The following is a 16,109-nucleotide window of genomic DNA, read 5'->3' on the forward strand; positions in this document are numbered from 1 at the left end:
TCAAGGTAAGAGGATTATTAGGTGCAAAATATTGTCAACATAAACACCTCCTTTAAAAAATATAAATAACACTGGTTACAATAAATTATCAGTGACTGCAGTCTCTGAGTGGTCTGTAAGAAAATTAATTGAAAAATTTATAACATTAAATATAACAGTATTTACATGAAATTAGCATTTTGCTCACTTAAAATATTGTTTACAATTTTAAGACCTCCTGATAGCCTACCTGGACTTGATGCAAACAATTTTCTAATATCAGAAACATGAAACATATATCACTCAACAGTTACTGTAGAGGATTATCTTCAATAAATGTAATGAGAAGTAGTATAAAACTTATTTTCCTGTCTTTGTTTTGCAATTATGAAAAGCTAAAAAAAAATCAGACTTTGTAAATTCCAATTTTTCTGTAAAGGTAAGAAATGATAGAAGTTTTTTTGGTTGTTTTGTCACAAACTTTACCATTCTATGGATAGACCCAAATAGCTATCTCATAGTTTAACATTTTTTTTAAATCCCAATTGTCAATTTTTTAAAACTGTGCTCTGTGAGATAATTTTATCTAATTTGCGGTCAGATTCCACTTGAAATTGAAGGACACGCTGAAAATTGCACCATTGCCATAAAACTAGGTGCTTAAAAGCCTGCTAATAACCAAATAGCAATTTCCACATCTCATTGTAAGGAGGAAATGCTCTTTTGTCTCATCAAGGGATCCAGAAATAATTATATTTATATACTGATGTACATAATCATTAAATATTAAACGATATTGAAACAGTCACCAAAAAACACCCAGAGCACTAAATGAATAAGAATTTAGAAGAACATCATCACAATAAGAGACTGAATACATGGGGCTTCTTAATTTTGCCAGTTTCTAAATATTCATGTATTTTTGGCAGTGGTGGTGTTTCAGTTGCTAAAGCCTGTCTGACTCTTGTAACCCCTGGACTGCAGCCCGCCAGGCTTATCTGTCCACGGGGTTTCTCTGGCAAAAATGCTGCCATGCGTTGCCATTTCTTTCTCCAGGGGATCTTCCTGACCCAGGGAAGGAACCAGGGTTGTTGCAGGCAGATTCTTTACCAGCTGGGCCACCACGGAAGCCCTCAAGCATCTTTAGTTTTGCTTTATTTACTCTTGGTTTTGCCTTCCACTGGAGATACCGTTATTTATATAAATGGGCAGCGCGATGATGTTTCAGAAATGCTTTTCAGGGATTATTCTGTAAATATGTGAATATTTTCAAACAATTAATATGAAAAGACAGAAGAGGCGTCCTATTCCTGAGAGAACTGAATCAGAAATGGTTCATTTTGCTCAGGCTTTGCCAGTGAGTTAATGTGAAACCTTGAATTTGTCTCTGAAACGCTGTCAGCATATTGGAAACAAGGCATCACATGAAATACTCTGTCATTTTACCTGTAATGAAGTCTCTGTCCTGACTCCCTCATGTGGCTCTCACATGGCTAAGTGGAACAATTTATGGATCTCGTTCACCTTTTGATACTCTCCCTGAGGAGATGTCAAAGAATTTGCTGATCATCCCTAAAGTCCTGAGACCACAACAAAATATCTGGAGATTGTCTTTTCAGTTTTCTAGGGCAATTATTTCTTTCCTCTTTATTCTTTCCTACCTTTTTTTTTTTTTTTTTTTTAAACTCTTGGTTAACTTTCCTTTTGTAGTATACAAGTCTCTTAATTAAACCTATCTCTAGACCAGGCCCATTAAGTCTGCAAGTCCACAGTGGTCTTCTCAAATGAATGATGGTATAGAAATGTTTAAACATTGTCCTATTTCATTATTGAAAAATAGGGAATTAAAGATGGGCTTCTTAGGTGGTTCAGTGGTAAAGAATCCGCTTACCTAGCAGGAGACACAGGTTCTATTCCTGGGTCAGAAAGAGCCCCTGGAGAAGGAAATGATAACCCACTCCAGAATTCTTGCCTGCAAAATCTCATGGACAGAGGAACCTGGTGGGCTACAATCCATGGGGTCTGAAACAGTTGGACACAGCTGAGGGACTGAGCACATATGCATGCTATGAACTCTTCACCAGACCTAGATCCTAGATATAGATTTCCCCCTATTGTTTTATCTAAATATTTTATTTGTGGCTGTTATTTAGTTGCTAAGTCATGTCCAACTCTGTTGTGAACCCATGGACCGTAGCCTGCCAGTATCCTCTGTCCATGGGATTCTCCAGGCAAGAATACTGAGTGGATTGCCATTTTCTTCTCCAGGGGATCTTCCCAACCTGGTGTCTCCTTCACTACAGGCAGTTTCTTTACTACTGAGCCACCAGGGAAGCCCTAAATATTTCATAGTTTAGCATTCTACAGTTAAGTTGTTCTTCATTTTGAGCTAATTATTATACTAGGTCAATATTATTTATTTGTTTGCTTAGTTTTTCCTCTATATCCCTAATTACCTCTGCACAATGATTTTAAAAGGGTACACCCCTTCTTTTGAATTATCTTTGCAACTTTATGAAAAATTAGTTGGACTATTTATAAAAATCTATTTCTGTGTTGTCTATTATGTTCCATTAATTTATATGTTTGTGTTTCTACCAATATAAAAATCTTGATTATTTGGTTATATAATTAATCCTAACATGCAGGAGTGTTTTTTCCTAGTTATACTAAATTTTAAAATGTGTTTTCATTTATGTTCTGCCCTTAACCTTTCAATAAAATACAGTATAAAATCACCTCTGAACTAAATCTTGCTGAGATTTTATTTAGGTTTGCATTAAATCTATGGATCAATTTGGGAAGAATTTTATCTTAAGTATATGGATCTGAGCTAAATATAGCTACTAAATTATTCAAGTCTCCTTTGATTTTTAAAATTGAGATTTGTACTTTTCAGCATACAGATCCTGTGCAGACTTTGTTAGTTTCTATGTACATTTTCATTAGCTATGAAGTGATTATAATTGGTCTTATTTTATTAATACCTATATATATATAAATATTTTTATATAATGTTTGTTAATCATATATCTTGTCTTCTTTGTGAACTCATGTTTTCCAGATTGTTTTACTTTCCATAGTTTTGTGGAGATTATCTATTAGAAAGCCTATCTTTTGCAAATAGGGATGTTTTCATTTCTTTCTTTGAAATTTCTATAAATTTTATTAGTGTTCTTTTTCTTTTTCTTTTTTTTCTTACTCTTGGACACTACTGAAGCAGTTAACAGTTTCACTTTCACTTTCCTGGGAATATAAAAGCAATAATTTCAATGAGCCCAGTCTCTTGCACATTTCCATTCATAAAAAGATGCTAATTTATCAATTTGAGATGTCTGTTTTTTCTTTAATTTAACAATAATCTGGTAATCTGATGATGTTCCAACTACCCATGTTTTGGTTTAAGTGTCTAGGATAGGATTTTTTAGAACGTTGACTCTAAATTTGAATGTAATCCAATGAGGTATGTGATTTGTTTGAACCTTCACTGCTTTATCTCAGCAATCAATTTTGTACTGAAAGCTCATTGCAGGTCAAATGCAATATGAAAGTAACACCTAAAGACAAAGTTGAAATATTCAAACTCATGTTTTAAGAATATATATCCAATTTAGCATATAAGTGATTGCACTCATTGAGTATTTAAGAATCATACTTTATTTATTCACCCTTTTTTTTGCTTAGTCACCTAGTGGTTTCCCACTCTTTGCAACCTCATGGACTGTAGTCTGTCAGACTCCTCTGTCCATGAGATTTTCCAGGCAAGATTGTTGGAGTGGGTTGCCATTTTCTTCTCCAGGGGATCGTCTGGACCCAGAGATTGAACCCAGGTCTCCTGCATTGGCAGGAGGATTCTTTACCACTGAGGCACCTGGGAAGGCCCAAGCCTTTTTATTAACTCAAAAGTACTAATAATAGGCCTTTGTATGGCATTTGTATGGGTTTCTCTGATGACTCAGTGGTAAAGAACCCACCTGCTAATGCAAAGGTGCAGGTTCAATCCCTGGGTCGGGAAGATCTCCTAGAGAAAGAAATGGCAACCCACTCCAGTATTCTTGCCTGGGAAATCCCATTAACAGAAGGAGCTTGACAGGCTATAGTCTATGGGGTCATAAAGAGCCAACACACTTAGTGACTAAGCAATGATGACGTGGCTTATCTATGGAAGCAGGAGACATTCTAGAAGAAGGCAGAATGTGCAGCTTCCTCCCCCAAGGTCCAGAGCTCCTTCCAAAGATAGCCTAAGAAAGCAAAGTCCTTTGTGTGCCTCCAGCTGTGACAACAGGTAGGCAATACTGGGACTGGATTTTTCCAGAACTGGATATTTTCCAGCAATGAAGATAAAAGTGACAAAGTTCTCTTATGAATGGGAACTTGTTCTTAAGGTTAACTCCCCTGAGAACTGGTATGGCTGGACAAGGGAATGCTGCCTCTCACTTCATGACTCTGGCCCCAGTCAGCTGGCTTGCCTTGATACAAGTTTGATAACCATCATCTTCAGCCAGCAGAAACCAGAGGGAATGCCGCCACTGGCTACAAGGTCTCAGGACAGAAACAAGATGAAAGGAGAACTTGAAAGTCTATGCTTTCTCCACAAAATGGCTTTTTTTCTGTTTTTCTCTTTTGCTTATGGAACATTTATTGTTCATATACACATGAATCTATTTCTGATCTATCAGTATCTTTTCATTGATATATATTACCAATTTTTATATCAAGAGCAGACTTTAAAAAAATAACTGTAGCTTTGGAATAAGACTGGATATCATTACTATTTGTCTTAATGTTAATATTGCAAGTTTATTCCTCTTTTTAAAGTTAGTTCAGCTATTCTAGATCTTTTGCTCTGTATGGTTTGATTTTAGCTCCTTTATGTATTTTGGTTTCAGCTTCTCAATTCCTATCAAAAAAGAATTTCTGCTTAAATTTTAATTGTGTTTGATTTGAGAAATTGTGATATTTACCTAATATTGAATAAATCAGTAAATAAATATGGTAAGACCTCATTTGTTTATGCCTCCATTAATATCTTTCAGGAATATTTTTTAATTTTTACCATACAGGCTTGCATATTTTGTATATATCTTTAAGCATTTCATAATTATGATGAATTTATATCAGGTATTTAACAATTTAACAAGGCTTTCCAGTAGTCATTTATGGATGTGAGAGTTGGACCATAAAGAGCCTAAGAATTAAAAAAAAAAAAAAAAAGCCTAAGAATTGATGCCTCTGCACTGTGGTGTTAGAGAAGACTCCTGAGAATCCCTTGGACTGCAAGGAGATCAAACTAGTCCATCCTAAAGGAAATCAACCCTGAATATTCACTAGAAGGACTGATGCTGAAGATGAAACTCCAAAACTCTGGCCAGCTGATGTGAAGGGCCAACTCATTGGAAAAGACCCTGATGCTTGGAAAAATTGAAGGCAGAAGGAGAAGAGGGTTACAGAGGATAAGATGGTTGGATGGCATCACCAATTCAATGGACATGAGGTTGGCAAACTCCAGGAGATGATGAGGAGGAAATGGCCTGGCGTCCTGCGGTCCATAGGGTCGCGAAGAGTCAGACACGATTTGTCGACTGAACAAAAATAACATTTAACAATTCCATTTCTAATTTTTCATTTGTAGGATATAGAAATAAAAATTACTGTGTGTACTGATCTCTCTTTGAAACATCCTAAATTCACCTTTTAATTCAATGCTTTTTTTTATAGTTTATATTTCCACCTGTACAATCTCATCATGTACTAAAAAACACAGTTTAAATTCCTTCTTTCCAATATGGACTGTTTTTTTTTTTCTTTGCCATATTGAATACCACCTCCATTAAAATATCAATATCATGGGAAAGATAAGTCCTACTTGCCTTTTTCTTGATTTAGTGAAAATGTTTTTGAGTTTTTAAGGATAATGAACAAAGAACAGTGCAGTCTCTATATGATGTAAACACAATTTCATAAATGTTAAAAATAAAAAATTAAACAAAAAAGTGACAATTTAGAATACATGCAAATCCATGGCTGATTCATGTCAATGTATGACAAAAACCACTACAATATTGTAAAGCAATTAGCCTCCAACTAATAAAAATAAATGGAAAAAAAAAGAAGAAGATATTTGCACACATATTATATATATAACAAATTGTTAGATATCTTATTACATTCTTCTTAGAAATATTGACCAAATCATGGAATTTTGTCTTGTGTTTGCTACAAAGAGATGATCAAATCATGGCAGTCAAACAATAAAATAAAAATTATAGAATATAATAAAACATATTACAATACAATATATAATATAGTACACATATATGCATACATATATAGTAAAAGAGTTTTTACACACTCTTATGAACCAATACTGAAGAAGGTTATCCCATAACAGACGCACAAAGCTAGTTCAGCATAGAGTAGACCTCTTATGCAAAAGTACAAAAATAATTAAAACACAAATTTTAAATAAGCAATATTTTTGTTTTTCAGACAGATAAGGAAATGTAACTATCTTGTTTGATCAAAAAGCAGATAGGAATCAAGATCCCAATAAAATATAAAAATATAACTCAAAGCTTTGCAAACTCTCAAGAAATTTACCTTTTTTCCCTCTGGGTTTGTTGTGACATAATTGACAGTTAATATGGTGTAAATTTAAAGTCTACAACATGTTGATATGATGCATTTATATAGTTGAATATGGCCACAATTTAGCACTAGTTAACATTTTCATGTTACATGATTACCATTCCTTTTTCTGAGGTGAAAATACTTAAGGCCCACTCTCTTAGTGACTTTCAAGTATAGAATATTGTTAAACACAATTAAGAAAATTTATCTGGTTCAGAGAATACTTTGGCCACCTGATGCGAAGAACGGACTCATTGGAAAAGACCCTCTTGCTGGGAAAGATTGAAGGCGGGAGGAGCAGGGGACGACAGAGCATGAGGTTGTTGGATGGCATCACTGGCTTGATGGGCATGAGCTTGAGCAACCTCTGGGAGCTGGTGAGGGACAGGGAAGCCTGGTGTGGTGTAGCCCACGGGGTAGCGAAGAGTTGGACATGACTGAGCGACTGAACTTGAATTTACAGAGAAACGGTCTGATTTACATAAATAAGATGTTGTGAGTTACTGAATTGCTAAATGTGCTGAGTCTAAGGACTTTCTAGGGCTCATGTATAAAAGCAACTTCACTGATCAGAGCAGAGCAGGATCCTAATATCTTCCCTGTGATAAGGGAGCATCTGTATCAATTGAGATGAATGATGAATTCAAATCACTGTACTACACTGAGCCTCCTAGAAACCACCATAAGTTTAATTTTAATGCATGCCTTAGAAAAGTACAGCGAATAAAAAACAGAAGTGTGTGCATACATAAAACCACATGTACATGCACAAACACATGTAGACACTAGGAAATTTATTCTAATAGTTGTGAATAATAATAATTCTTTGAATTCTTTTGTATATGCTATTGTTCCTCATTTGACTCTCTTTACTTGCCCTTACAGAGTCCTAACTCATTCTAAGGTATGGTGCTATTTACTTAATTATATTTGTAATTCATCCCTTCCCCTCGGGAAATGCAGATATTTTCCCCCTCTGGGTGCTAATGTATATATAGCACATAGAAGTATGACTAGCCCTTAGAAGGCAATTTCTAAATATGTGTTGAACATTTCCATACTTTTTATTATTTTTAGAGACACACAGAGAACATCTTGAAGCCCATCACCTAGAGTATAGGATTTATATTGTACAAAAGCCTGAAGAGAAAGAATTGCGTAGTCTTTTCCACATCCTTTGTAGGGCATGTTTTACATCTTTGTTCCTAAAACTGTAAATCAAGGGATTTAGCATAGGGGTAATGAGAGTGTAAAATATAGATGCCATTTTATCTGTGTCAAATGAATGGTTGGACTCTGGCTGCACATACATGAATATTAAAGCCCCGTAGAACACTGTGACTACTGTCAGGTGAGACCCACAGGTAGAAAAAGCCTTGTGCCTGCCTTCAGCAGAGCTCATCTTGAGAATGGATGCAAGAATAAGAAGGTAAGACACAAGAACTATCAGAAGAGAGAAAATCAAATTAAAACCTGCTGAGATAAGAATAATCAGTCCAATTTCATTTGCATTTGAGCAGAGCAAAGATAACAAGGGGAGACTGTCACAGTAGAAGTGTCTGATGACATTATAGCCACAGAATGATGAGTCAAATATCTTTACAGCGATAAGAAGAGACTCAAACATGCTATAGAGATACGGCATTGCCACCAGCACCTGGCATACCCTTTGCGACATGACCACTGGGTAAAGCAGAGGGTTACAGATGGCCACATAGCGGTCATAGGACATTGCTGCCAGAATGAAAAGCTCACTAATAATGAACACAAGAAAGAAAGTGAGCTGTGTAGCACAAAAGTAATAGGAGATTTCATTTTGATCCACCACAAAATTTACTAACATTTTCGGGCCCACGGTTGTTGAATAACCAAGATCAGTGAAAGCCAGGTGCCTGAGAAAGAAGTACATGGGTGTCTGCAGCTGGGAGTCCACCTTAGTGAGGATGACCATGCCCAAGTTGCCCACCACGGAGATCACGTAGATGATGAGGAAGAGCCCAAAGAGTGGAGCCTGCAGCTCAGGGCTCTCTGTGATCCCCATGAGGATGAATTCACTCAGCACTGTTCCATTCTGTGTTTCCATCCAGGTTTATGAGGAAACCTGTTCTGGGTAGACACAGCAGCAGAGTCAATAGATTTTGTGTAAAATATCCTCTTAGATGGGCTAGTATGCAGAACTGGTAAGTAAGATAAATTTAAATTTCCAGTTTAGAATATTTAAAAGTAAGTCCACCTGCCACACATTAAAATATACATAAATAGAGACAGAAGGAAATACGAAGGTAGATCAGCTATTCTCTATTAGAGTGACTTTGCTCCCCCAAGAATATTTTTCCACTGTCTGGAGACATTTTGGCTCTCATAACTGACAGTTGAAATGCTATTGGATTCCAATGTTTATATGTCAGTTAAAGAGCTCAATATCTTAACATATCAAATATGCAAACTGTAACAATATTGAGCCAGTAGTCACAATAGTATCTGGGCTGACAAGCACTATAGTATAGGTATAGAAACATAGAAAACTAGACAAAATAATAATAATAATAATAATAAATAAAAAAAGAAACACAGAGAACTAGACAGAGATATGCAAATATAGATAACAAAGCAAAACAGAGAAGTTAAACAATCATAAAACTTTAGGTATTATGGATAATTATTGCACTATTCCTTAAAGTTCTATTTTTATTCTTTATAAGATATAACCACATGATGGCATTTTAAAAATTCATCAGTCTTAGGATATAGTTCAGTTCAGTTCAGTTGCTCAGTTGTGTCTGACTCTTTGTGACCCTATGGACTGCAACACTCCAGGCTTTCCTATCCATCACCAACTCCCAGAGTTTACTCAAACTCATGTCCATTGAGTCGGTGATGCCATCCAACCATCTCATCCTCTGTCGTCCCCTTCTCCTCCCGACTTCAGTCTTTCCCAGCATCAGGGTCTTTTCAAATGAGGCAGTTCTTTGCATCAGGTGGCCAAAGTATTGGCATTTCAGCTTCAACATCAGTCCTTCCAATGAATATTCAGGAGTGATTTCCTTTAGGATGGACTGGTTGGATCTCCTTGCAGTCCAAGGGACTCTCAAGGGTCTTCTCCAACATCACAGTTCAAAAGCATCAATTCTTTGGCACTCAGCTTTCTTTATAGTCCAATTCTCACATCCATACAAGACTACTGGACAAACCATAGCCTTGACCAGGTGGACCTTTGTTGGCAAAGTAGTGTCTCTGCTTTTTAATATGCTGTCTAGAATATAATGCATATACTAATGATACAATAAATTTTCAATCCAAAAATTCCCAACATTCATATAACACACTACTCAAAACATAGTCTGTGAAAGATATTTTTCCTTCAGATGGTACTGATTCAAATTTAGCACACCTGACAGGCATGAATAAGTGTATGAATAAGAAATGCATAATGGACCACAGTGGGAATTAAATTTGTTTACATGGTGAATCATACTAGGACATACCTGACTATTATAGGACATGTATGTCCATGTATAGGACATACATGCATGTAAATACAGTTTCTGCAATGCCTTCATTTATGGTGAGAAGAGGGCAGCAGAGGATGAGATGGCTAGATAGCATCACCAACTCAATGAACATGAATTTGAGCCAACTCCAAGAGACAGGGAAAGATAGGTAGGCATAGCATGCTGCAGTCCATGGGGTCACAAAGAGTCAGACAGGATTTAGCGACTGAACAACAACTACTAAGGGTTAATCTGGGGCAATAGTGTGGATTATCTAAAACTCTTTATGACCATGTGTAATGGAAAACAGTGTGCACAGTTTTGGGGAAAGATTCATGAAGAGTCAATAATTCAGTGAGTCTATCTTACCTGGAAATAGTTCTCGAATGTCAAATACATAGTTTTGTGGGGTTTTTTAATGTTTATGTGTTGCTAATAGTGATAGTAACTTACCTGAAAGAGATTTTCTTCCTCATATAAACATATTCTCTGGACTGTGGTTTTATGCCTCTGTCAGGGCTATAGTGATGGGTAAGTGAGGAGCGGGTCAAGTAGGATGTAATACATGTGATTTATTTCAGTTCCCACCTCACCCCCATCCCATAACTAAATGTAGATTCTATGTCATAGAATTAAGGTGGAACTTGGCAAATGTCGCTGAAATATTGTGGATATTGGTAGCATACTGTACCACATGAAATATTATTTTTACCTGTAATGAAGTTTCTGTGTTGACTCCTTCCTGTATTTCTTACACGGCTGTGAGAACAATATATGGATTCCCTCACCTTTGAGACTCTCCCTGAGGAGATGTCAAGCAATTTGTTGATTAGCCCTAATGCCTAGGAGAACACAACAAAATGTCTGGAGGTCTTTCAATAATCGCCGAGGACAATTTATGTTCACCAGTGAGTAAGTTTAGTACTTATTTAACTCCTATTTTTCACTCTTAGTTAACTTCCCACTTTTAGCACATGGGGCTCTTCATTCAAATGTTGTATTAATACATTTAGGAAAGGCCCATTTCCACAATGGTCTCCTCAAAGGGGCGACATGGTAGAGAAATGTCAAAATTCTTTTTTAATGTATCATTTTTTTAAAAAAATTAAAAGGAGTTAACATTACACATTAGGTAAATGTGGCCTGTTATTTCCTTGATTTAGTTGGTTTTGCTGCTTTTCTTCACTTCTGAGGCAGACATTACTTGCTCATTTTTCTCATTTCATAGTTAGTTGCCATCTTTGACTAGTTACAACTTCTTTGATTTTTTTCCCCTTAATGGCATATTGCAGCATTTCATTTACTTCATTCTGGCCAATTCCAGTTCCTATTCTAATTTTCTTTCCCATCTAGGAACATTTTATACTATGAGCTCAGTATGTCTTAGAATGTGTTCAGATCTTTGATTTCTTTAACCAGCATACTTTTCAACATACACATCCTGCACATTTTCTGAGTTTCTTACTATTTCATTACCCTTTGTATTGTAAATGGCATATGTATATGTATATGTATATATACACATGCATGTGTACATAATCAGTTGTTTCAGTTGTATCTGACAATTTTTGACCATATGGATTGTAGCCCACCTCTGTCCATGGGATTTTCCTGGTGAGAATACTGGAGTGGGTTGCTGTCTCCTCCAGGGGATCTTCCGAACCCAGTGATCAAACCCATGTTTCCTGTGTCTCCTACATTGCAGGCAAATTCTTTACCATTGCACCTGGGAAGTCACATATATGCATATTTTTGGTTCTTGCTTGTTATATATTATATCAATATATTCATATATATAATATATGCATTGACAAGATATTTGCTTGTTGAGTTTGCATCCTTTTATCTTGCTGAACTCACAGTTGTGAGGGGATTCCTGAACTCACATTTATAACAGGGTTCCTTGAGGTTTTCTGTGAGAAAACATGTCATTTGTAGTTATGAGAGAATCTAATTTCTTTGTTTTTCCCACATTGTATGCCTTGTATGACATCTTTTGTTAATTCCTGAGATTTCTTGTTTGATCTGCTTTGTGCAACTATACATGAATCTTCATTTTAGAATTTTTTTGCAACTAAATTTTAGATTATCTGATCTTTTGAGTCTGTCATCCTTTACTATGCTTAATAATTTTGAGAGTCATTGTATTTTTGTGTGTACCAATAATTTATTACTCTTTATAGCAGTATGGAATTCACTTGTCACGATTTACTTATTCATCCTCAGTGTAGAAACATTTAGATGGTTCCCAGGGTCTGGCTAATATAAATAAAGCTTCTATAGACATTTGCATACAAAGAAATCTGCTGTCCTTTTTCTTGGGTAAGTACAAGGCAGTGGAATGGATAAATATTATGTCAGAGGTGAGATATGTTTAAAGTTTTAAGACAATTTTTTTTTGGTATTTTTATTGGAGAATACTTTACTTACAATGCTGTGTTAGTTTTAGGTGTATAGCAAAGTGATTCAGTCATAGGTAAACATTTATATTTTTTTCATCTTCTTTTCCCTTAAAGGCTATTACAAAACATTGAGTATAGTTTTCTGTACTATGCAATAGGTACTTATGGCTGTCTATTTTATACATAGTCATGTGTTTATGTCAATCCCAGACTCCTAAACTACCCTCTTTTTCCCCACTCAGGTAGCCATTAGTTTATCTTCTATGTCCGAGGGCCTATCTCCATTCTTTATACAGTTTCATCCACATCACTTCTTTTCATATTCCACATATAAGTGATATCATACAACATTTGTCTTTCTCAGCCTGGCTTATTTTATTGAGTATGATTGTCTCTAGATCCATCCATGTTGTTTCAAATGCCATTATTTCATTCACTGATACTGATTTTTATGGCTGAGTACTATTCCATTCTGTAAATATACCACATTTTTTATCTGTCATGTCCAATAGTTTGTGACCCCATGGACTGCAGCACGCCAGGCCTCCCTGTCCATCACCAACTCCTGGAGCTTGCTCAAACTCATGTCCATCGAGTCAGTGGTGCCATCCAACCATCTCATCCTCTGTCGTCCCCTTCTCCTCCTGCTTTCCCAGCATCAGGGTCTTTTCCAATGAGTCAGCTCTTTTCATCAGGTGGCCAAAGCATTGGAGCTTCAGCTTCAGCATCAGTCCTTCCAGTCAATATTCAGGACTGATTTCCTTGGGCTTCCCGAGGAAACCAGCTCATGCTTCCCTTGTGGTTCACCTGATAAATAATCCACCTGCATTGCAAGAGACCTGGGTTTGATCCCCGGGTTGGGAAGATCCTCTGAAGAAGAGAAAGGCTACCCACCCTAGTATTCTGGCCTAGAGAATTCCATGGGCTATATAAAAGTATATCCCAATATAAATGAGCAGAAGATCTAAATAGACTTTTCTCTAAAAAGATATACAGATAGCCAATGGGCACATAAAATCATGCTCAACTTTGCTAATTATTATAGAAACACAAATCAAAATAGAATGAGATACCATCTTACATACAGTCATCATCAAAATCTCTACAAACAATAAATGCTGAAGAGGGTGTGGAGAAAAGGGAACCCTTCCACATTGTTGATAGAAATGAAATTGGTATGGCCAACATAACAAACAGTATGGAGGTTCCTCAAAAAACTAAAAATAGAGCTCCTGTATGTTGCTGAAGAAAAAAGTGAATCTTAAATGGATTTAAAATATTTATACCATTTTATTTTCTACTAACAATGTATAAGTTTAGGTTCCTCCAAATACTCACAAACTACTGTGTATTCTATTTGACATATAGTGTTATCTATTTGAAATCTAAATTAAAAGTATTCAATATGTAATGACACTGAGCTTCTTTTTATGGTATGTAGCACTTCCTGATTTTTACATTTTTATATTCTATGGAAAGTAGTATATTTTCTGATATATTATGTATCAACTTAATAATGTGATTAAGTTTTAAATGAATGAAAAATATAAAAATCTGTAACTCAGTATTTTTGTTTGTTTGTTTATAATCTGAAGGATAATCAAAGGTACTCAAACATGTATTCTAGGAGTGGGATATCAGGTTATGTTTATTCACAGTTTATCTTTTCAAATACATGTACTGTTTGCATTCCTGTGTATTTCTGCTCATTATACATAATCTCAGATGTACATATTTTTATGTTTATATATGAATAGATGAGATATACATATACATTTATTAATAATTTAAATGACCTATAAAGTATAAATAATAATTATTCTCACTTGATTATTCTTATAAATTATTTTTATTCAAATTTGATTTTTAGCATTGATTATTTTAAATCCTGATGATGTACATAGAAAACAGTCCAATATCTCTATGATGTAAATAAATCTATTGAATGTTAAAAAGTAATTGAAATAAGCAAAAAGGAAATTAGGAAAGTTAAAGAGAGTTATGTAATAAGTATGTTCAAAAGACATGGCAGATTTATAGATTACAGAATATTACACTACACTTTCACTAGAACTATCACCATTCAAATCATAGAATCATCTCATGCTGCTTTCTCCAAGCAGGATCACCAAATGCATAGAGTCAAACAATGTATCTTAATCAAAACATGATACACATTTTAACCAAATTTGTGGCAAGTGAGCCAAAGGAAAGAGAGGGGAGACTCCTATTTGTCATAGAGTAGACTTCATACTGCGGTCCATGGGGTCGCACAGAGTCGGCACGACTGAGCGACTTCACTTTCCCTTTTCACTTTCATACATTGGAGAAGAAAATGGAAACCCACTCCAGTGTTCTTCCCTGGAGAATCCCAGGGATGGTGGAGCCTGGTGGGCTGCCGTCCATGGGGTCGCACAGAGTCGGACACGACTGAAGTGACTTAGCAGCGGCAGCAGCAGCAACAGACTTCATTATAAGGAGACAAAAACAACTAGAATATTGCTCATTTATTAATATGTTCAGAGCACTCAGAAGTTTAACGGGTGCACAGAAGTCAATCTCTAAATGTATGTTGAAATCATTTATCCTTGCATTTCCCTCTGAGAAAACTTATAAAAAATTTCAATGTTCATAGCCTAATTCAAGGAGCCACACAGCAAAATGAACTTAAGAAAAGATATTACATAGTTTTTCCCATAGTCTATGAACAGCATATTTTACATCTTTGTTCCTCAAGCTGTAGATCAAGGGATTTAACATGGGGGTGATCAGCGTGTAAAATATAAATGCTCTTCACCAGCATCAAAGGAATGGCTGCACTCTGGTTGAACATACGTAAATATCAAAGTCCCATAGAACACTGTAACCGCAGTCAAGTGGGATCCACATGTAGAGAAAGCCCTGTGCCTTCCTTCATCAGAGTTCATCCTGAGAATAACTGTAAGAATAAGCAGGTCAGCCACAAGAACTATTAGCAGGGATGAAGTTAAATTAAAACCTGCAAGGATCAGAATAATCAGTTCAATTTCATGTGTATTTGAACAAAACAAAGATATCAAAAGGAGACAGTCACAGTAGAAATGTCTGATTACATTGTAGCCACAGAAGGATAAATTAAAATTTTTTATAGTGATTAGAAGAGACACAAATGTGCTATAGACATAGGCGATTGCCACCAGCATCCCGCACGCCCTTTTTGACCTGATAACTGTATAGAGAAGAGGGTGACAGATGGCCACATAGCGGTCATAGGACATTGCTGCCAGAATAAAAAGCTCACTAATAATGAACATAATGCAGAAAGCTCCCTGATGGCACAAAAGTTGTAGAAGGTTTTATTTTGATCCACAAGAAAATTTACCAACATTTTGGGTCCCACAGTTGTTGAATAACTGAGATCAGTAAGGGCCAGGTGTCTGAGAAGGAAGCACATGGGTGTCTGCAGCCTGGGGTCCACCTCAGGGAGGATGGCCATGCCCAAGCTGCCCACTGCTGAGGTCACGTAGATGACGAGGAAGAGCCCGAACAGTGGAGCCTGCAGCTCGGGGTGGTCTGTGAGTCCCATGAGGATGAATTTGCTCAGCACTGTTTGATTGAGCTTTTCCAT

At 36.1% G+C, this 16,109-nt stretch overlaps 1 protein-coding gene and 1 pseudogene across 1 annotated transcript; both read right to left on the reverse strand.

The window, feature by feature from the left end:
• Positions 1-7,732: 7,732 nt before the first annotated feature.
• Positions 7,733-8,692, reverse strand: LOC133068303 (olfactory receptor 8K3-like). The gene has a single exon (XM_061159588.1). The coding sequence runs from the start codon at positions 8,690-8,692 to the stop codon at positions 7,733-7,735; it is 960 nt and encodes a 319-aa protein (XP_061015571.1).
• Positions 8,693-15,169: 6,477 nt separating this feature from the next.
• LOC133056133 (olfactory receptor 8K3-like) lies at positions 15,170-16,109 on the reverse strand (annotated as a pseudogene).

This window comes from Dama dama, chromosome 1, assembly GCF_033118175.1.
Source record: "Dama dama isolate Ldn47 chromosome 1, ASM3311817v1, whole genome shotgun sequence".
NCBI lineage: Eukaryota > Metazoa > Chordata > Mammalia > Artiodactyla > Cervidae > Dama > Dama dama.